Genomic DNA, 22,928 nt, shown 5'->3' with positions numbered 1-22,928 from the left:
AAAAAATGTAATAAAATAGTATAGACCACATAAAATATTTTACTGTTAAAGCAGAGACAGGTTTTGATCAGTGTTTAATTACCCTCACACTGTTACTCCTTTCTTACTGCTGGAGATGGTGGCATGGAGCACAAACTGCTCTAGGCTGGTGTGAGCAGCACTGCTACTGAACATGGGCTCTTTTTTCATGAGCATCATTTTGTGTTGCATTCAACTGGTCACTAAACACGTCTGCCCTTCTCACTCACTCGTACATAATGACACAGTGAAGCACTCGGGACAGAGCATGTGGAAGATGCGCATACAGAGGCATGTGACAGCAACTGATTGGTGCACCGAAATCACGGTTTCCAGCATATTTTGTGATGGGCAGTTCTCTTGTTCATTAATAAGGGCCAGTTCCGTGACAGTCACAAATATTTTCCAAGCCACTTTTATTTAGCCCACTCTGTACATCAGCAATTTTTTGCAGTTTCATATTTGTGAAAGGATTCTGGCAAATAACTGAAACGTCATTCTCTACAAGTTAGCTTTTGATGCCCCCCCCCCCCCCCCCCTTTGTTATTTTGTATCAGCCTATTTGACCTCTACTGAGCAGCTGTAGTCAGTTTTACAGCAAAGAATTTGATTCAGATTTTGTCTGCCTTTGCTGCTGAGAGAACAACATGATGTGCTACTTTAAAAACATACCCTCAATTTTGTTGGAAGAATTAATTTGCACTGTACAGTATATAAGTATGTAACATTCTGCAGTTGTACGGCAAGTTGGAGATTAATAGCTTAGCAATAATGGTTTGGAGTTTCCATTATTGTTATAACTGCCTTTATCTGAACATGTTCAAACACAGAGGGCACCTACAGCTACAGTGTAACAATCCCATGCTAATGGATGTTTTCGAAGAGAAACAGATGGTTCCTAATAGATGTGTCATGTAGTATGGTGCAGTGTGCAGTGACTCAGTGCTTCTCAAGAAGAGACATAGGAGACAAGTGATAACAAGTCAGTGAAGAATTTAATGCCCTATCAGCAATGTGCACAAAAGTTATCAGCAAAGCAGTTAACTGTAAAATTTGATGAACTCCAAGCCCCAAATAGATATAACCAACGTCCAAAAAGATATTGGTTTGCATGTAAGCATATTCTGATCTCTTTTGAACTGTGAGATTAAATATAAAGTTTTTGTTTCCTTTTCTTAATCATGACTCAGTGGTTATACAGGAGCACCAATGGCATACTTTTATAGAATGCACAAACAAAACGTTCAGTGACTATTTGCAGTAGATAAATTCTGTTCTTCAGTCTGCCCCTCTGTAATTAAAGTCAAATGTTTCTACTTTAAGCTTAAACGAGCCAAATTACCTTTCAGGAGACCAGCAGGTTAGACTGGACACGTGTCTTAAAGTGTTATCCCATATTTCACTCCAAGACTCATCAGCACCATCTACTATTAAGCATTGTTTCCACAAGCTCGCTTTGTCATACTGCAATCCATTTTTATCATATTCCACCACTAACCCCTTAGATGAAGTGACTCCTATATGAAGGTCTTTAGAATTCAAGTAATCACTGAAAGACAGAAACACAACGCATTAGCATCAAGAATAGTTGAAGAAATACTCAACAATCACACATTTTTAATACAAACTACAACATTGTATATCAAACAATGGAAAATCCAGTGTGGGATGTAACAGTATTATGAAAAGGTAAGTTGCTACTCACCATACAGTAGAGATGTTGAGTTGCAGATAGGCACAACAAAACAACTGTCATGAATAAAGCTTTCGCCCAGTAAGGCCCTCGCCAGCAATAGATGACACATACACAAACAAACAAACAAACACACACACCCACACCCACATGAAAATGCAACTCATACACACGACTGTAGTCTCGGGCAACGTTTCAGTTGCCATATATATATAGATATATTATTATTATTGGTGTTTTGCCCTTAAAGAGCGCATTTGGACTAAACTACATGGCCAGTTCCTTTTGCTGCCTTCCTTGCTGCCCAAACTTCCCTCATTCGCTCGCTGTGTTTCTGTTTCCGGTCATCTGTCCATGCTTCTTGTCGGCTTTGTGTCTTCGGCTTCATCTTGATTGCCTTTTTGGTTGCCCATATTTCTTTCATCTTCTGGCTGTGTTCTTGCTTGCGTTCTTCGGTCCATTTTATGCCTGTTCGTTTGTCACATTGTATCTCATGTAGTTTACTTTTCTTAATGATGTTTCTGAATTTTGTTCTGTCGTTTATTGTGTCTGCTGTTATGTTGAGTTGGTTCAGGTCGTTTTCTACCTCTGCCACCCATTTGTTGTTTCTAGTGGTTACCCAGTCAAAGATCTGTTTGGTCAGCCTGTGTGATGGCATTCTGTATAGGTGTCCATAGAATTGTAGTCTGCATTTTCTAATCTTTTCTGTGATTTTCTCCGTATGTTTGTACAGTTCCTCTGTAGGTTTCTTGATCCACATTCCATTGTTGTTAGTTGCGCCAAATATTTTCCTAAGTATTTTCCGTTCTACTTTTTCTAATTGTCTGAGACGTGTATGCCCTAGGATTAGTGTGGTCTCTGCTGCATATAGTGCCTCGGGAAGCACCACCGTGTCGTAAGGGCGTAATTTGGCTTTTTGTGAGATAGACTTCTTGTTGTAATGATTCCACACTACTTTGTATGCCTTGTCCAGTTTAGTCTTTCTTTCTTCGTTTGAGTCTCTGTTATGTCCACTCATTTGTAGTGTTTCACCAAGGTATTTGAAGTTTGCCATTTTGTAAATCGTGCCATACTTTGTGTTCAGAGATGAGAGTTTCTTTGTGCTCATAAACTGTGTCTTTTCGTAAGAGATCTGTCCAGTTTTGGAAGCGATTTCGTGCAGTTTTTCAATAGCGTCTTTTGTTTCCTTTATACCTTTCGTGACAATCGCCAAATCGTCTGCAAAAGCCAGGCATTTAATCTGTAGGTTTCCTAAGCTTATCCCCTGTTGTGATGTTTCCCATTCTTTTATGACCTTATCTAACACCAGATTGAAAAGGAGAGGTGAGAGGCCATCGCTTTGTCGCACACCTGTGCGAATTTCAAAGGGCTCTGATAGTTCCCCACACAACTTTACTTTGGAGGTCGTGTTGGTTAAAGTTTGCTCTATGATAGCCCGTGTTTTGTTATCTACTTTTTATTCTGCTAGAATTTTGAAGAGAGTTTTCCGGTTGATAGAGTCGTACGCCTTTTTGAAGTCAACAAAGGTAATGATCAGGTTCTGTTTGTGTTGTAAAATCATTTTCAGGTTCCAAATTTGTTCCGCACAAGACTGCCCCTTACGGAAGCCTGCTTGGTATTCCCCAATCAAGTGGTCGGTCTGGCATTCTAGTCTGTTCAGTAAAGCTTTAGAGAGGATCTTGAAAGTGACCGGTAGTAGCTATATTCCTCTGTAGTTGTTTGGGTCAGTCTTGTCACCTTTTTTGTGTAGTGGGTGTATCAGGGCAGTTTTCCAGTCGTCAGGAATTTTCATGGTCTTCCAGATGCCCTCCAAGATCCTGTGGATGTCTTTGGTGAGTTCTGGGTCTTGTAACTTCCAGATTTCCGCAATGATGCCATCTTCTCCTGGTGCTCTACGATTCTTGAGTGACTTGATTATTTCTTTAACTTCTTCTAGAGTTGGAGGTTCACTATCTGGATTGTATGTGCTCATTTCTGTCATCATTTGTTCCATAGGGGGGTCCGTGTTGAGCAGTTTTTCAAAGTACTTTGCCAGAATGTCACAATTGTTTTTGGTATTGGTTTCTAGGGTTCCATCCGGTCTTCTGAAGCACAAGTTGGGTGGTTGATACCCAGTCATATTTTCTCTGAACGTTGTGTAGAAGTTTCTTGTATTGTTCTTCATGAAGTCCGATTCGATCTCTGTCAGTCGCCGTTTGTCATACTGTCGTTTTTCACTTCGAATGATTTTGCTTGATTGCTTCTGTGTTTTCAAGAAGTTCATCCAATTCTCTTGGGATTTATGGCTACTAAATTTTTTCCATGCACTGATTCGTTAGTCAATAGCTTGGTCACATGTGTGGTTCCACCAACGGTGTTTCCGTGTGCATGGTGCTTGTGCTAGTTTCATGGCCTCTCGGATTCTTTGTGAAAGTTGTGTCCAGTCTGTCGTTTTCTCCATTTTAATTTTGTGTAATATTTGTGTCTGGTTTAAAGTAACGTATTCTGGATCTGGTCTAACAATTTTGTTCTTCTGGAGCTTTTTCTTGGGCAAAAGACGAATCCTGATCTGTAGTAGGTGGTGGTCTGAGTCGAAGTAGCCTTTACGGGTGTCTATGTTCAAAATTTCTTTTTGTGAGTCTTTCTGGACTATTACGTGGTCGATTTGTAGTTCTTGCTTTCCGCTGGGGAATTTCCATGTGGTAAGTTTTCGTGTTGGTTTCTTGAATTTTGACATAATGGCGAGGTCGTGGCTTTTGCAAAAGTCTATCAGATGTTTTCCGTTTTTGTTGGTGTCCTTGTGTGGAGTATGTTTTCCTGTGATATGTCTGTATATCTTTTCTTTTCCAAGTTTAGCGTTGAAGTCTCCCAGTATTATTTTGACTCTATGTGCAGGAATTTTTCTGATAGTTTCTTCCATTGTCGTCCAGAAGTCATCAATTTCGTCCGGGTTTTTCCTGTTGTAGTCATTAGTCGGTGTGTGTGTGTGTGTGTATATATATATATATATATATATATATATAATAGAGGGAAACATTCCACGTGGGATATATATATATATATATATATATATATATATATATATATATATATATATATATAGAGAGAGAGAGAGAGAGAGAGAGAGAGAGAGGGAAACATTCCACGTGGCAAAAATATATCTAAAAACAAAGATGATGAGACTTACCAAACAAAAGCGCTGGCAGGTTGATAGACACACAAACAAACACAAACATACACACAAAATTCAAGCTTTCGCAACCAACGGTTGCTTCATCAGGAAAGAGGGAAGGAGAGGGAAAGACGAAAGGATGTGGGTTTTGAGGGAGAGGGTAAGGAGTCATTCCAATCCCAGGTGCGGAAAGACTTACCTTAGGGGGAAAAAAGGGCAGGTATACACTCGCACACACACCCATATCCAACCGCACATACACAGACACAGACACAAGCAGACATTTGTAAAGGCAAAGAGTTTCAGCAGAGATGTCAGTCGAGGCGGAAGTACAGAGGCAAAGATGTTGTTGAACGGCAGGTGAGGTATGAGCGGCGGTAACTTGAAATTAGCGGAGGTTGAGGCCTGGCGGATAACGAGAAGAGGGGATATACTGAAGGGCAAGTTTCCATCTCCAGAGTTCTGACAGGTTGGTGTTAGTGGGAAGTATCCAGATGACCCGGACGGTGTAACACGGTGCCAAGATGTGCTGGCCGTGCACCAAGGCATGTTTAGCCACAGGGTGATCCTCATTACCAACAAACACTGTCTGCCTGTGTCCATTCATGTGAATGGACAGTTTGTTGCTGGTCATTCCCACATAGAAAGCTTCACAGTGTAGGCAGGTCAGTTGATAAATCACGTGGGTGCTTTCACACGTTGCTCTACCATTGACCGTGTACACCTTCCGGGTTACAGGACTGGAGTAGGTGGTGGTGGGAGGGTGCATGGAACAGGTTTTACACCGGGCACGGTTACAAGGGTAGGAGCCAGAGGGTAGGGAAGGTGGTTTGGGCATTTCATAGCGATGAACTAAGAGATTACAAAGGTTAGGTGGACGGCGGAAAGACACTCTTGGTGGAGTGGGGAGGATTTCATGAAGGAAGGATCTCATTTCAGGGCAGGATTTGAGGAAGTCGTATCCCCGCTGGAGAGCCACATTCAGAGTCTGATCCAGTCCCGGAAAGTATCCTGTCACAAGTGGGGCACTTTTGTGGTTCTTCTGTGGGAGGTTCTGGGTTTGAGGGGATGAGGAAGTGGCTCTGGTTATTTGCTTCTGTACCAGGTCAGGAGGGTAGTTGCGGGATGCGAAAGCTGTTTTCAGGTTGTTGGTGTAATGGTTCAGGGATTCCGGACTGGAGCAGATTCGTTTGCCACGAAGACCTAGGCTGTAGGGAAGGGACCGTTTCATGTGGAGTGGGTGGCAGCTGTCATAATGGAGATACTGTTGCTTGTTGGTGGGTTTGATGTGGACGGACGTATGAAGCTGGCCATTGGACAGATGGAGGTCAACGTCAAGGAAAGTGGCATGGGATTTGGAGTAGGAGCACGTGAATCTGATGGAACCAAAGGAGTTGAGGTTGGAGAGGAAATTGTGGAGTTCTTCTTCACTGTGAGACCAGATCATGAAGATGTCATCAATAAATCTGTACCAAACTTTGGGTTGGCAGGCCTGGGTAACCAAGAAGGCTTCCTCTAAGTGACCCATGAATAGGTTGGCATACAAGGGGGCCATCCTGGTACCCATGGCTGTTCCCTTTAATTGTTGGTACGTCTGGCCTTCAAAAGTGAAGAAGTTGTGGGTCAGGATGAAGCTGGCTAAGGTAATGAGGAAAGAGGTTTTAGGTAGGGTGGCAGGTGATCGGCGTGAAAGGAAGTGCTCCATCGCAGCGAGGCCCTGAACATGCGGAATATTTGTGTATAAGGAAGTGGCATCAATGGTTACAAGGATGGTTTCCAGGGGTAACAGATTGGGTAAGGATTCCAGGTGTTCGAGAAAGTGGTTGGTGTCTTTGATGAAGGATGGGAGACTGCATGTAATGGGTTGAAGGTGTTGATCTACGTAGGCAGAGATACGTTCTGTGGGGGCTTGGTAACCAGCTACAATGGGGCGGCCTAGGAAGAAGGAAGATCTCCAGTTGCTTTCTAGTTCACCTTTATCTCTCCCCATATATTTTTATTTTCATTTCAGCCTCATGTTACACTTTTCATCTTCTAATACCATGCCACCCTCACAACATCCCCACGACGACCCCATTAAGTTTTAATTACATTCCCTCCGCAAACATGCCTTCGCCCTAGCCAGATTACGCTCCCATATTTTATTTTCTCAGGCTTGTCTGACATTTGGAATTACCCCCAAAGGCCTCACACTTGAAGTTCCCATCTCTAGCTGCAACCCTTCTTTCCATCAGTCCCTATACCAATTCCAAACTGAACAATCCATTGCCCTCACCCACCTAATACTTCACCTACACATCAACTCAGCCAATTAACACACCCGTCAACTCCTATCCTTAATAAAAGTCCTCAATCTTCCCTCTCCCACATCCACACTGGCTGTTCAGAGCATCCTCCTACAGGCCAACCACAAATTAGAACAGCATACCACCCTCCATCTCAAAAACTATCCAATCTCCTGGTTTCCCACCTCCGGAAAGGCAACTCTCTCACCCTTCACAACCTTTCCAGCAAACCTCAACCTCCTCTCATTGCACACAAATCCAGTCTCTCCTATCTACTCAATCTCCCACTTTCAGCTCCACTCCCTCCAAAACCTCAAAATTCCAATCAACACAATCTGGAACCACAACACCCTAATTCAGTAGTTAACCTTTCCTCCAAACCTCTCTCCCAATCCAAAACCTCTGTCCTATCCAAAGGCCTCACCTTCAGCCCCACTCCCAGATTCAACCAAACAGCCCTCGTCAAAGATTTACTGTCCTACACTCGTACTCTCTGCTGGAAATATCACTTTGCCATGAAGAAAAATGATCCTAATCCTACTCCTAATGATCCAAATCCCCAAGACACTATCCAAATTGAACCCTGCCTGGAACAGTTCCGTCCTCCGCCACAGCGGGACCCACCTCCTCTTCCTCAAAATCACCCTCTCCAAACCTTCCGGGAATTTCTGACTTCCAGCCTTGCCTCTCAATCCTTCTTAAAAAACCTTAATCCTACTCCCAACATCACCACTGCTGAAGCACAGGCTATCTGTGATCTGAAGGCTGACCGATCCATCGTCATTCTTCCGGCAGACAAGGGTTCCACGACCGTGGTACTTGATTGTCGGGAGTATGTGGCTGAGGGACTGCGTCAGCTTTCAGACAACACCACATACAAAGTTTGCCAAGGTAATCCCATTACTGATGTCCAGGCGGAGCTTCAAGGAATCCTCAGAACCTTAGGCCCCCTACAAAACCTTTCACCTGACTCCATCAACCTCCTGACCCCACTGACACCCGGCATTCCTACCTTCTACCTTCTTCCTAAAATTCACAAACGCAATCATCCCGGCCGCCCCATTGCAACTGGTTACCAAACCCCCACAGAACATATCTCTGCCTACGCAGATCAACACCTTCAACCCATTACATGCAGTCTCCCATCCTTCATCAAAGACACCAACCACTTTCTCGAACACCTGGAATCCTTACCCAATCTGTTACCCCCGGAAACCATCCTTGTAAGCATTGATGCCACTTCCTTATACACAAATATTCCGCATGTCCAGGGCCTCGCTGCGATGGAGCACTTCCTTTCACGCCGATCACCTGCCACCCTACCTAAAACCTCTTTCCTCATTACCTTAGCCAGCTTCATCCTGACCCACAACTTCTTCACTTTTGAAGGCCAGACATACCAACAATTAAAGGGAACAACCATGGGTACCAGGATGGCCCCCTCGTACGCCAATCTATTCATGGGTCGCTTAGAGGAAGCCTTCTTGGTTACCCAGACCTGCCAACCCAAAGTTTGGTATAGATTTATTGATGACATCTTCATGATCTGGACTCACAGTGAAGAAGAACTCCACAATTTCCTCTCCAACCTCAACTCCTCTGGTTCCATCAGCTTCACCTGGTCCTACTCCAGATCCTATGCCACTTTCCTTGACGTTGACCTCCATCTGTCCAATGGCCAGCTTCACACGTCCGTCCACATCAAACCCACCAACAAGCAACAGTACCTCCATTATGACAGCTGCCACCCACTCCACATGAAACGGTCCCTTCCCTACAGCCTAGGTCTCCGTGGCAAACGAATCTGCTCCAGTCCGGAATCCCTGAACCATTACACCAACAACCTGAAAACAGCTTTTGCATCCCGCCACTACCCTCCCGACCTGGTAGAGAAGCAAATAACCAGAGCCACTTCCTCATTCCCTTCCCTGAACCATTACACCAACAACCTGAAAACAGCTTTCGCATCCCGCAACTACCCTCCCGACCTGGTACAGAAGCAAATAACCAGAGCCACTTCCTCATCCCCTCAAACCCAGAACCTCCCACAGAAGAACCACAAAAGTGCCCCACTTGTGACAGGATACTTTCCGGGACTGGACCAGACTCTGAATGTGGCTCTCCAGCAGGGATACGACTTCCTCAAATCCTGCCCTGAAATGAGATCCATCCTTCATGAAATCCTCCCCACTCCACCAAGAGTGTCTTTCCACCTTCCACCTAACCTTCGTAACCTCTTAGTTCATCCCTATGAAATCCCCAAACTACCTTCTCTACCCTCTGGCTCCTACCCTTGTAACCGCCCCTGGTGTAAAACCTGTCCCATGCACCCTCCCACCACCACCTACTCCAGTCCTGTAACCCGGAAGGTGTACACGATCAAAGGCAGAGCAACGTGTGAAAGCACCCACATGATTTACCAACTGACCTGCCTACACTGTGAAGCTTTCTATGTGGGAATGACCAGCAACAAACTGTCCATTCACATGAATGGACACAGGCAGACAGTGTTTGTTGGTAATGAGGATCACCCTGTGGCTAAACATGCCTTGGTGCACGGCCAGCACATCTTGGCACCGTGTTACACCGTCCGGGTCATCTGGATACTTCCCACTAACCCCAACCTGTCAGAACTCCGGAGATGGGAACTTGCCCTTCAGTATATCCTCTCTTCTCGTTATCCGCCAGGCCTCAACCTCCGCTAATTTCAAGTTACCGCTGCTCATACCTCACCTGTCTTTCAACAACATCTTTGCCTCTGTACTTCCGCCTCGACTGACATCTCTGCTGAAACTCTTTGCCATTGCAAATGTCTGCTTGTGTCTGTGTATATGCAGTTGGATATGGGTGTGTGTGCGAGTGTGTACCTGTCCTTTTTTCCCCCTAAGGTAAGTCTTTTCGCTCCCGGGATTGGAATGACTCCTTACCCTCTCCCTTAAAACCCACATCCTTTCGTCTTTCCCTCTCCTTCCCTCTTTCCTGATGAAGCAGCCGTTGGTTGCGAAAGCTAGAATTTTGTGTGTATGTTTGTGTTTGTTTGTATGTCTATCGACCTGCCAGTGCTTTCTTTTGGTAAGTCACATCTTGAAACATTCCACATGGGAAAAATATATCTAAAAACAAAGATGATGAGACTTACGAAACAAAAGTGCTGGCAGGTCGATAGACACACAAACAAACATAAACATACACACAAAATTCAAGCTTTCGCAACAAACAGTTGCTTCGTCAGGAAAGAGGGAAGGAGAAGGAAAGATGAAAGGATGTGGGTTTGAAGGGAGAGGGTAAGGAGTCATTCCAATCCCGGGAGCGGAAAGACTTACCTTAGGGGGAAAAAAAGGACAGGTATACACTCGCACACACACACATATTCCATCCGCACATACACAGACACAAGCAGATAGAGAGAGAGAGAGAGAGAGAGAGAGAGAGAGAGAGAGAGAGAGTGTGTGCGTGGGTGTGTGGTTTGTTGTTGATTAAGGCGTCACTGGCAGAAAGCTTTATTTTTGACAGTCTTTTTGTTGTGCCTATCTACGACTCAGCATCTCCACTATATGGTGAGTAGCAACTTACCTTTTCATAATATTGTTACAACATTATATAGTTATATGTAAAATCTTCATTCACAGAATAATACGCATATTGGACAAAATCACCCTTAAAAGGGCATACTGGTCACTTTGGAATGCTGTGGATTAACGGTTTTTGTGATAATATTTACTATATAAGTGACTTATTAGTGGTTTCTTCATTCACCTCCGCCTTTCTTGTGTTGTGACCTGATATTTGTGAGTGTTTCGTAGCGAGCAACTTAACCTCTTACCTGTGTTTACATTTCGCACTGACCAGTTGCAGCTGTAGCGGCGCATCGAAAGCTAAGTACTAATTAATTGTTTGTGTATAGTGGTTTATTTAGGAACTTTAGTAGTCTTCAACCGGTGTTCTTGGTGTTTTCTGGTGAAATAATTTCAGAAGAAATTTTTGGGAACTGTTTTCAGTTTCGTTACTGTGTCATCAGACGTTTGATTTTCTTTCTGTGTTAGTCTTTTGTTATATTCTCATTTGCTGTTGATTAATACTGTTAATAATAGTAGTTACTTCCCTTGTAGAGTAAGTTTGTGATTATTGTAGTTAGTTTTTTAACATCTTCTTATTGTGCTAGCGGAACTTAGATAAAGTAGTTTTCTTGTTTCAATAACTGAAAAATTTTACCATGAGTGAGAAGTGTGGGCTTTGCCGTACATTCGTGAGTAGTGGATTGCGGTGTGAGACTTGTTCGAAGTACTTTCACTGGGGGGGGGGAATGCAGTGGGAAAGCCAGTGGGCATTCTGGTGAGATCCTCTCCTGGAACTGCAGGTTATGTAGCAAGAGTAAGTTGATACAGGAGCAGGAGCGTAAGATCTGTGCCCTTCAGGTGCAGTTGAAAAACGCACAGGAGGAGCTAGATAGGATGAAGGGGAAGAAGGGGGTTGGGGAATGGGAGCTGGCTGTTGGCAAGAGATCTGCTAGGAGAAGGAGATTTTCAGATAGTTTTACCATTGGTGTTTGCAATAGATACGACCAACTGTCAGAGTCTAGTAGAGAGGAATCTCTAGTAGCTGTAGATGTAGGAAGTATGCAGCAGACCTCAGCAGTTACGGTGGCTAGGACAGTTGCAAAGTCTAAGAGAAAGAAGAAGGTTCTGCTGTTAGGTAGTTCTCATGGTAGAGGTGTAGGCCAGCAGTTGCAGGAAGTGTTGGGGAGTGAGTACCAGGTCACCAGCATTGTGAAGCCTAATGCAGGATTGGCTCAGGTGACTGTTAACATAGGGGGGTTATGTAGGGATTTTACTAAAGGAGATCAGGTAGTGATTGTGGGTGGGGCTGGTAATAGTATTGATAGGGATGGGGAGTATGACATAGATGGTGACCTGGAAAAGATAGCCACTCAGACTGGTAACACGAATGTGCATTTCGTGGAACTGTTTCAGCGTCACGATCGGCCTCATCTTAATATAGCCGTCAAGTGTAATAACATGAGACTTGGGGGTGCGCTGATGATAGAAGGCATGAGTCACATTTCAGTGGTGTCGGTGGAGTCTATCAGCAGGACGGGTTTCACTAGACATGGCCTGCACTTCAAGAGGTATGGAAAGGGGAGGTTGGCAAAGCTTACAGGTGACAGCATAAGTGGGGATGGTGGGATCACTCATGGGAAAATTCCTGTACTAGTGGGTGTTAGAGCTGCACCTTTTTTAGATTGAAGTCAGCTGATAGGTATTCCTGCTAAGGGGAAGTCTCTCTGACAAAGAAACCACTTTTGACAAAGCTTAGGTATCCGAGTAATGAGGGAATTAGTATATTTCATCAAAATATACAAGGTATTAGAGATAAAGTTAGTGAACTGCTTATAGATGTTGACTCTGAAATTATTGGTATATCTGAACACTTCTTAAATAAGGAGATAATTCAGAGGCTTCCTTTACCAGGATACAGGTTGGCTGGCAGCTTTTCTAGGAGCTCTTTGCGGTGTGGGGGAGTAGCCATGTATGTGAAAAACGGTATCCCGTTTGAGTCAATTGATGTTTCAAAGTACTGACTGAAAAGGTGTTTGAATGTTGTGCAGGTGTGGTTAAATTTAGTGGAGATAAACTCCTAACTGTTGTTATTTATAGATCCCCAGACTCCGATTTCACAACATTTTTGCTAAAGCTAGAGGAGGTTCTTGGTTCACTTTATAGGAAATACAAAAAGTTAGTTGTACGAGGTGTGGCTAGAAAAAAACCGGACTAGTGCTGGTGAAACAATAAAACGAATGCAATAAGGCTGAAAGTCGCGTGGCCTGTCACATGACTTTCGCTCCGCCTACTGCTCGAGTTTCATCTGCCTCCTGCACTCAGTCTGCCCGTGGCGTCTGTTTTAAGTAGTTGACGTTTTGTCTGTGCGTTGGAAAATGTTGAGTGTACAGAAAGAACAGCGTGTTAACATCAAATTTTGTTTCAAACTAAGAAAATCTGCAAGTGAAACGATTGTAATGTTACAACAAGTGTACGGCGATGATTGTTTATCGCGAACACAAGTGTTTGAGTGGTTTAAACGATTTAAAGATGGCCGCGAAGACACCAGTGATGACACTCGCACTGGCAGACCATTGTCAGCAAAAACTGATGCAAACATTGAAAAAATCGGTAAACTTGTTCGACAAGATCGCCGTTTAACAATCAGAGCAGTGTTTGAGTTAACAGGAGTTGACAAGGAAAGTGTTAGGCAGATTCTTCATGAAAGTTTCAACATGAACAAAGTGTGTTCAAAAATGGTTCCAAAGTGTCTCACAATTGAACAGAAGGAACGCCGAAGAATGATTTGTTCTGACATCCTGGAAAACATTGAAAGTGATCCCACCTTCTTACAAAATGTTATTACTTGCGATGAATCGTGGTTTTTTACTTACGATCCCGAAACTAAACGCCAATCGATGCATTGGAAAACTCCTGGTTCTCCACGACAAAAAAAAGCACGAATGTCAAAATCGAAATTCAAGGCAATGATGATTGTTTTTTTTGACATCAAAGGGATTGTGCACATTGATTGGTTACCAGAGGGACAAACAGTGAATCAGCATTACTACATTAGCGTCCTGGCTACCCTACGTGAGTGAGTACGGAGAAAACGGAACGATTTGTAGAGAAAAAAGTCATGGATCCTTCACCAAGACAATGCCCCAGCTCACAGTGCGTTGTCAGTGAAGACGTTTTTGGCAAAACACAACATTCCCATCTTAGATCATCCACCCTACTCACCTGATTTGGCCCCCTGTGACTTTTTTCTTTTCCCTAAAGTCAAGTCAGCTTTGAAAGGAACTAGATTTGAGACTGTTGAAGCAGTAAAAGAAAAAGCGACGGAAGTAATGTATGGACTTACCGAAAATGATCTGCAGCATTGCTATGGACACTGGAAAATTCATATGGAGCGGTGTAGAGACCGAGGAGGAGAGTACATTGAAGGAGATAACATGAAATTGTAAATAATTGTAAATAAATGTTTTTTCCAGCATCAGTCCGGTTTTTTTCTAGCCGCACCTCGTATGTGGTGACTTCAATATTAATTGTATAAGTGATTGTGCACAGAAAAGGATGCTGGTAGACCACCTTAATTCATATAATCTTATGCAAACCGTATTCTTTCCAACGAGAGTGCAAGGGAACAGTAGAACAACCACAGACAACATTTTTATTCACTCCTCATTACTAGAAGGGCATTCTGTTAGCAAAACAGTGAATGGCCTTTCAGATCATGATGCACAAGTTTTAACTCTAAAAGATTTTTGTGCTGCAACATATGTTAAATGTTGCTGTAGAGACCTTTGTAAACCTTATCAAGTAACAAGAGTGGCAAGATGTTTATAGTGCTGATACAGTAGACGATAAATCTAATGCTTTCCTCAAGACTTTTCTTGCGCTCTTTGAAAGTTGCTTTCCGTTAGAATGTTCAAAACAGGGTACTAGCACAAACAGGCAGCCTTGGTGGCTGACTAGAGGGATAAGAATAGCCTGTAGAACAAAGTGGCAATTATCTCAGAACATTAGAAACAGTCAAAATCTAAATGCAGCAGCCCATTACAAACAGTATTGTAAGGTGCTTACAAAAGTTATTAGGAGGGCAAAAAGTATGTGGTATGCAGATAGAATAGCTAAGTCTCAGGATAAAATTAAAACCATATGGTCAGTCATAAAGAAAGTGGCTGGTCTGCAGATACAGGTCGAGGATATAGAATCAGTGCGTAGTGGGAATGTCCGTGTTACTGATAAGTCGCATATATGTAGAGTATTTAATAATCACTTTCTGAATATAGCAGGTGAACTAAATAGAAACCTAGTCCCAACAGGGAATTACATTGCGCTCGTAGAAAAAAAGTGTTCTGAGACTGTTACCTGAAATGCTCCTCCATGATACTGAGAAGAGGGAGATTGAGTTAATAATTAAATCACTAAAAATCAAGAACTCTCATGGATATGACGGGGTATCTAGCAGAATACTGAAGTATTGTTCTATGTATGTTAGTCCAGTACTTAGCCATATCTGTAACTTTTCCTTTAGGAGTGGTCGGTTTCCTGACCAATTAAAGTACTCAGTAGTGAAGCCACTTTATAAAAAGGGAGATAGGGATAATGTTGACAATTATAGACCTATTTCTATGCCATCGGTGTTTGCTCAAGTTGTATATACAAGGTTACTGGAGCATTTAAATTCACATAATTTGCCATCAAATGTACGGTTTGGTTTTAGAAATGGTTTAACAACTGAAAACGCTATATTCTCTTTTCTCTGTGAGGTTTTGGATGGATTAAATAAAAGGTTGCGAAAGCAATTTTGATTTAATGAAGGCTTTTGACTGTGTTGACCACAAAATATTACTGCAGAAGTTGGAACATTATGGAGTAAGGGGAGTAGCTTACAATTGGTTCGCCTCTTACTTTAAGAACAGAAAGCAGAAGGTAATTCTCCACAATATTGAGAGTGGTAGTGATGTTCAGTCCCAATGGGGCACTGTTAAGTGGGGCGTTCCCCAAGGGTTGGTGCTGGGGCCACCGCTGTTTCTTATTTATATAAATGATATGCCTTCTAGTATTACAGGTGATTCAAAAATATTTCTAACACCAGCTTGGTAGTTGAGGATCTTGTGTGTAATATTGAAACTGTTGTGTTGGCAGAAGAGCCAACACCGTGTTAGGAATGGAGACCAAAATGCACACGTTTTAGCTCACACAGGCTGGCGTGAGGAGGAAAGGACTATACTGATGTGAGGTCTGGAACATTACAAGGAATTAGAATTCAGAAAGCGGATGTAATTAGTTTCATACTTAACTTTAATCCATTAATGATGAACATCACTCTTGACAGTACATGATTCACAATATTATCTGTTCAGAATAGTAACTGAATATGGCACCTTGCTAGGTCGTAGCAAATGACATAGCTGAAGGCTATGCTAAACTGCTGTCTTGGCAAATGAGAGCGTATGTAGACAGTGAACCATTGCCAGCAAAGTCGGCTGTACAACTGGGACGAGTGCTAGGGAGTCTCTCTAGACTAGACCTGCCGTGTGGCGGCGCTCGGTGTGCAATCACTGATAGTGGCGACACGCGGGTCCGATGTATACTAACGGACCACGGCCGATTTAAAGGCTACCACCTAGCAAGTGTGGTGTCTGGCGGTGACACCACACAAACATTATCAAATAATGTAGTTCATGAAATAAGTTCGTGGCTTGTGGAAAATAATTTGATGCTAAATCACAGTAAGACTCAGTTTTTACAGTTTCAAACTCACAATTCAACAAGAACTGATATTTTGATCAGACAGAATGGGCATATTATAAGCAAGACGGAACAGTTCAAGTTCCTAGGCATTCGGATAGATAGTAAGCTGTTGTGGAAAGCCCATGTTCAGGATCTTGTTCAGAAACTAAATGCTGCTTTATTTACCATTAGAACAGTATCTGAAATAAGTGACAGTTCAACACGAAAAGTAGTCTACTTCGCATATTTTCATACACTTATGTCATATGGTATTATTTTTTGGGGTAATTCTTCTGATTCAAAAAGATATTTATGGCTCAAAAACAGGCTGTTCGAGCTATATGTGGTGTAAGTTCGAGAACCTCTTGTCGACCCCTATTCAATAGTCTGGGAATTCTGACATTGCCCTCACAGTATATATTTTCTTTAATGTCGTTTGTTGTTAGCAATATTAGCTTTTTCCCAATAGTTAGCAGCATTCACTCAGTTAATACTAGGCAGAAATCAAATCTGCATGTGGAATGCATTTCCTTGACTCTTGTGCAGAAAGGAGTGCACTATTCTGCTGCATCCATTTTCAATAAGCTACCACAAGAACTCAAAACTCTTAGCAGTAGCCCAAACACTTTTAAGTCTGAACTGAAGAGTTTCCTCATGGCTCACTCCTTCTATTCTGTCAAGGAGCTCCTGGAAGAGCTGAAAAATTAAGCAAATTATTCCAGTGTTACATTGTTGATTTTCTTTATTTAAACTTACGAATTGTCGCCTGAATACGTTTCTTGTATTTCATTTTATCTGTTTCTACTATCGTGTTATAATTTCATGTATTGACTCGTTCCATGACCATGGAGACTTCTCCTTAATTTGGGCCCATGGAACAATAAAAAAAATAAAAAAATGTAGAACTGGTACCAATGGCCATATCATACAACACCTCTTGGCAGAGTGTGTGTGTGTGTGTGTGTGTGTGTGTGTGTGTGTGTGTGTGTGTGTGTGCGCGCGCGTGCGTGCGTGCGTGTGTGCGCGCGCGCACACGTTTTTATTTGTTTTGTTTTAGGGTGCTTAAACAACTAGGGTCATATGTGCCCACATCAGAACTGTAGAACACAAATACAAAGAGAGGAGCTAAAAACAACTATGCGTTAATCTCAATCAATTGAAGAGAAGACAGTTAAAAACAGGAACATGCAGAAAGATCTATTAAATACACCATAAAGAAATGGAGGTCCGGAAGTAAAGATTAAATGTCCTTCACCATATTGCAATGAAGGATAAAAAGTAAAACACAGTTGACAGGCCACGTGTTGTTTGCTAAAACAGCCGATAAGGCAGACGGCAAACACAAATGAGAACATAAGTGTTAAAAGAAAGGGCATTCCACCAGGAAATGGTGAACCACCAAAGGTTGAGGACAGTAAGCACAAAGTGGTGAGGGAGCACCAATTAACAAATGGCGTTGGCTAAAAAAGACAGTGCTCGATACCCGACCCAGCTAAAATGATCTCCTCATGGCGAGAAAGCTGAGTGGAGGTCGTACAAGCCACTAGGAGAGGCTTAATAACCTAGAGCTTGTTCCCATGAAGGGATGACCAGTGACGATGCCAAAGTAACACCACCTGCCGACAGACAGCAACAGAGAGATCATCGGAAGGAAGTGAAGATCGTACAAGCCGCTGGGAGAGGCTTAATAACCTGGAGCTTGTTCCCATGAAGGGAGGACCAGTGGTGATGCCAAAGTAACACCACCTGCTGCCAGACAGCAACACAGAGATCATTGGAAGAAATGCAAGAACTAGCGGGCCGAGATACAAGGACTTCAGCCTTGGCAGCAGTGTCAGTGGCCTCGTTTCCTGTCATACCAACATGACCTGGAACCCACAGAACATCACAGTGACTCCATCAAGAATGAGCAAGTGACAGCTTTCCTGGACACATTGCATTAAATGACGGATGGTGTACAGCACACAGAGGCTTTGAAGGGCACTGACAGAGAGGGTACAGATGGCAAAATTGAAAAGCCTATGTTGCAGGATGTACTGCATTGCCTGATACAGGGCGAAGAGCTGAGCAGTGATCCAGAAGTCAATACCAAAAAACATTGGTGCCAACGATGAAGGCACACCTGACACCACGGTCAGTCTGAGAACAATCAGTGTACACAAAAGTACTATCGCGAAGTTCCATCCAAATGAAGTGAAACTGAAGGCGATAGACGGAAGCTGGTGCAGTGTCCTTAGGAAGTGAATGAAGGCCAAGGTGAACATAGGCCACCACATGAAGCCAAGGTGATGAAGGGTTCACACCCACCAAGAAAGTGGCAGGTAGTGTGAAGACAAGCTGCTGGAGCACGAGCCAAAAGCGAACTCTATGAGGTAACAGAAAGAAGGAAGTACCCCATACTGGCGATCAAAGGAGTCATCAAAGAAGGCATGGGATGGGTGGCCACACATGGCAGACAAATGGCATGCGTATCTGCTGACGAGAAAGTCGCGGCGGTAGGACAGTGGTAGTCCGACAGCTTCTGCATACAGACTCTCAACCTGGCTAATGTAAAAGAAAAGGTGCCGGTGGCCAAACGGATGCCACGATGATGGTCAGTATTGAGATAGCATAAGAGGTACAAATGTGCAGCTGCATAAACAAAACACTCATAGCCAAGTTTCGAACAGACAAGGGACCAGTACTTCCAGGAAGTACCACTGAGGACACGTAGGACATTGAGGGACCGCACACAGTGGGCTACCAGGTAAGATATGTGGGAGGACCCACAAAAGTTTCCTATCGAGCATGAGCCCCAGGAATTTCATGGTTTCAACGAACGGAGGAGCAACAGGCCCAAGATGTAAACACGGTAGAAGAAACCAATTGTGCCACCAGAAACTCATACAAACGGTTTTGTCAATGGAAAAACAAAAGCCACTGTTGGTGCTCCATGAATAAAGAGAATCAAGACATTGCTGAAGACGCCACTCAATGAGACAGGTCAGTGGAGAACTGCAATAGATGGCAAAATCTTCAACGCTTTTGGAGCCGGAGATGCCTGGTGGGAAACAGGCCACTATAAGGTAATGGCGGTAGCAAAGAGCACGACACTCAGGACAGAACCCTGAGGCACACCGTTTCCCTGAATAAAGGTGTCCGACAAGGCAGAACTCACACACACCTTGAAAACTCTGTCTTTTAAAAATTTCTGAAGGAAACAGGGCATGTGACCACGGAAGCCCCATGTGTAGAGAGTACGGAGGATACCAGTGTCCTCCAGCAGGTGTCGAAGACTGTCTCCAAATCGAAAAACACGGTCACAGTCTGAGATTTCCGCAAAAAGCCATTCATGACATGGGTGGACAAAGTGATGAGATGGTCAACTGCAGAACAGAGCACTTGAAATTCAAACTGTTCCGTGGTTAGTAAATTAAGAGACCCGAGCCACCATACCAGCCAGGCATGAATCATACGTTCCATCACCTTTCAAACACAGCTAGTGAGAGAAATGGGGAGGTAACTAGAAGGAAGGAGTTCGTCCTTACCGAACTTAGGTATGGGTATGACAGTGGCTTCACGACAGCATCTGGGAAACGTGCCCTCTGCCTAGATGCGGTTATATGTGTTAAACAGAAAGTGCTTGCCCACAAGAGAAAGGTGCTGCAACATCTGATTGTGAACATCCTCTGGCCCTGGGGCAATGGATCAGGATGAAGTGAGAAGTGAGAGCATGGTCTAGTTCCCTCATAGTAAAAGCAGCATTGTAGCACTCACTATTTTGGGAGGAGAAGGATTTCACATAAGCCTCTTCCACTCATTTTCAATGGAGGAAGGCAGGGTGACAGTGGGAGGAGCTTGAAATCTCTGCAAAATGGCAGCCCAAGGTGTTGGAGATAGCAATAGGGTCCATTATGAAACCATCTACTACTGTCAGGGGGAATGGACCTTGGTCCCTGAGAGCCGTCAGAGGTTGGCCCACATGACGAAAGAGGGAGTGGAACTATTAAAAGAACTAGTAAATGAAATCCAGCTGGCTTTTTTGCTATCCCAAAGAACATGACGACACAGTGCATACAATTGTTTATAATGAAAGCAGTCTGCCATTGTAGGATGATCGTTAAAAAACAGAGTACCGTATTTACTCGAATCTAAGCCGCACTCGAATCTAAGCCGCACCTGAAAAATGAGACTCGAAATAAAGGAAAAAAAAATTTCCCGAATCTAAGCCGCACCTGAAATTTGAGACTCGAAATTCAAGGGGAGAGAAAAGTTTTAGGCCGCACCTCCAAATCGAAACAAAATTTGTCCATTGTAATATGAGACACAATTTAGGTCGAATGAATGACGATACAGCTACAGTAGTTTGGTTCGTGTCTAAGCTTAGCAGTTAAGCTTTACCACGTAGCCATTGCTATGCGTCAGGCACTCCGTCCGTATTTATACGGGTGCCCTTCCTTTTTCACGTGCTTCGTCTGGTTTGAATCGATTGCTTATTTTGCTTTGATCTGATAATTGCCGTTTTCTTTGTTATAGGTCTTTGCGTCACTCTTAAGCTGAAAATGCATTACTGCACTGTGTCATGCATTGTTTGTTGCATTCTGATAGTGCGTGTTTACGGCCTGTCGCTACCGCCGCGTACAATTAAAAAAAGAGGAATCGTCTCATTAGCGAAACAATGGCAAGAGATCGCAATTTGTTGTTACTTACACTGCTGCTTTCTTTGATAATGATCAACAAGAATCAAATAATAGACTGCGTATGATAGAACATGTTCTGAACGAAAGTTAGGCGAAAATTTTTCTCCGTTTGAAAATGTTTGTGGTCGCTTCTTTATTACATCAAATTCTGCACAGAAATTAGTCATTTTAGATTTAAAAATCTAGTCACTTGCCGTGCTTCATTTCTGACTGTATCACTATCAGGCATAAGAATAATACGAATATAAACATGACACGATACGTATATTCTTCCGCGTTTGCTGTTGTCTCACTCTAGTTTTGTAGTTTATTAGGCACAGGATTTAAATGAGATAGCAGCAAACACGAAAGAATACATGGCAAAATGTTTATATTCGTATAATTCTTATGGTGAAGAGAATACTGTATATGATTCAAATTTCATCAGGTTCCTATTAGCAACCATCTCTTCTCACAGATAGGAAAAAATTCAGAACGTAGAGTTGGCCATATTGACAAACATCCCAAACAGTCTTGCCAGTCAGATTTTCGTAGTACACTGAAATTGTGCTACATTCGAAGATGAACAATACGGAATTTGTATTTACTTCGTTGGATAATGTATGAAAATGCAGTGGTCGAAACTCGCGGCGGAGAAAAAAAAAGCTCGTCTTCCACTTTTTTTTTAATTTATTTACTGACGCTGAGATTTTGGCGCCAGTATTTATCCTTGTGCCTACAAAACATGCCTGCGTAGCGCTACATATATTCGGCGGCAGAAGTTAGTTGTGGCGGCATGTACCGACATTTTTCATAACTTCTGCATGCTTTGCACTCGATTCTAAGCCGCAGGCGGTTTTTTGGATTACGAAAACCGGAAAAAAAGTGCGGCTTAGATTCGAGTAAATACGGTAGCACGTCTCTGCGCGCGAATTGCATTGCGGCATGCCTCAGTCCACCGAGGGACTGGGACACGGTGCAGTAAAGAAGAAGTACGAGGAATGGAATGTCCTGTGGTGGTAAGGATAACATGTGTAAGATATTCCACCTGGTCATTGCAACTGGGGAAATGTCGCCAGGGAGGCCTTAGAAAGCTGCTATTTGCGTCTCCACATAGGAGCCGTAGGAGTCAGCAATAAGGGACATGGTCACTCGAGTACGAGTCAGAGAGAATGGGCAAGCTGGGCAGTGCAGAAGGAGAGGTCCAAATGGGAATAAGTGTGAGTGGAAACTGAAAATAATGTGGGTGCTTTCGTATTAAGGCAGACGAGGTTATGATGATTGAGAAGGTCAGCCAAGAGGGCACCTCTCTGACAGGTTCTGGGCGAGACCCAAAGGGGATGGTGCACATTCAAGTCACCGAGCAGCAGAAAGGGGCGAGGGAGTTGCCCCATGAGCTGGAGGAGGTCTGCCCTGGTGATACTGAATGATGGACAGATGTGAACGTTACAAAGGGAACAGGTCAAGTGATGAAAAATGCGGACAGCAACAACTTGGAGCCGGGTAGTCAGGGAGATGGATTGACTATGAACATCATCCTGGGCAAGCAGCACTACTCCCCCATGAGACGGAATGCCTTCCTAAGGGTGAAGGTCAAAGCGGACCGTGAAGAAATGTGAGAGCTCAAAGCAGTTGTGAGGACACAACTTTGTTTCCTGGAGGCACAGTACGAGTGGACGCTGTGGTTCTAAGAGCAGCTCGAAGTCCTCTTTGTTGGTTCAAAGGCCATGAACGTTCCACTGGAGGAGAGTCATAACAAGGAAAAAAATGAAGGGGTGTCACCAAGGTGACTGCCAACGCAAGCCTTCGAAGACTCACTGCTACAGGACAGAGGTAGGAGGATCC

The 22,928-nt window shown here is 43.4% G+C and overlaps 1 protein-coding gene across 4 annotated transcripts in view; it reads right to left on the bottom strand.

The window, feature by feature from the left end:
- The window catches only part of LOC126187444 (MKRN2 opposite strand protein), a 115,080-nt gene that overhangs the window by 6,263 nt on the left and 85,889 nt on the right, over positions 1–22,928 (bottom strand). For all 4 annotated transcript variants that reach the window (XM_049928528.1, XM_049928524.1, XM_049928527.1 and 1 more), the window contains one exon: positions 1,361–1,567. In XM_049928528.1, the coding sequence (XP_049784485.1) occupies positions 1,361–1,567 (207 nt within the window). The remainder of the gene's footprint in view (positions 1–1,360; positions 1,568–22,928) is intronic.

Source organism: Schistocerca cancellata, chromosome 5 (genome assembly GCF_023864275.1).
Source record: "Schistocerca cancellata isolate TAMUIC-IGC-003103 chromosome 5, iqSchCanc2.1, whole genome shotgun sequence".
Classification (NCBI taxonomy): domain Eukaryota; kingdom Metazoa; phylum Arthropoda; class Insecta; order Orthoptera; family Acrididae; genus Schistocerca; species Schistocerca cancellata.
The sequence above is the reverse complement of the archived record's forward strand: the minus strand, read 5'-3'. Positions and strand labels throughout refer to the sequence as shown.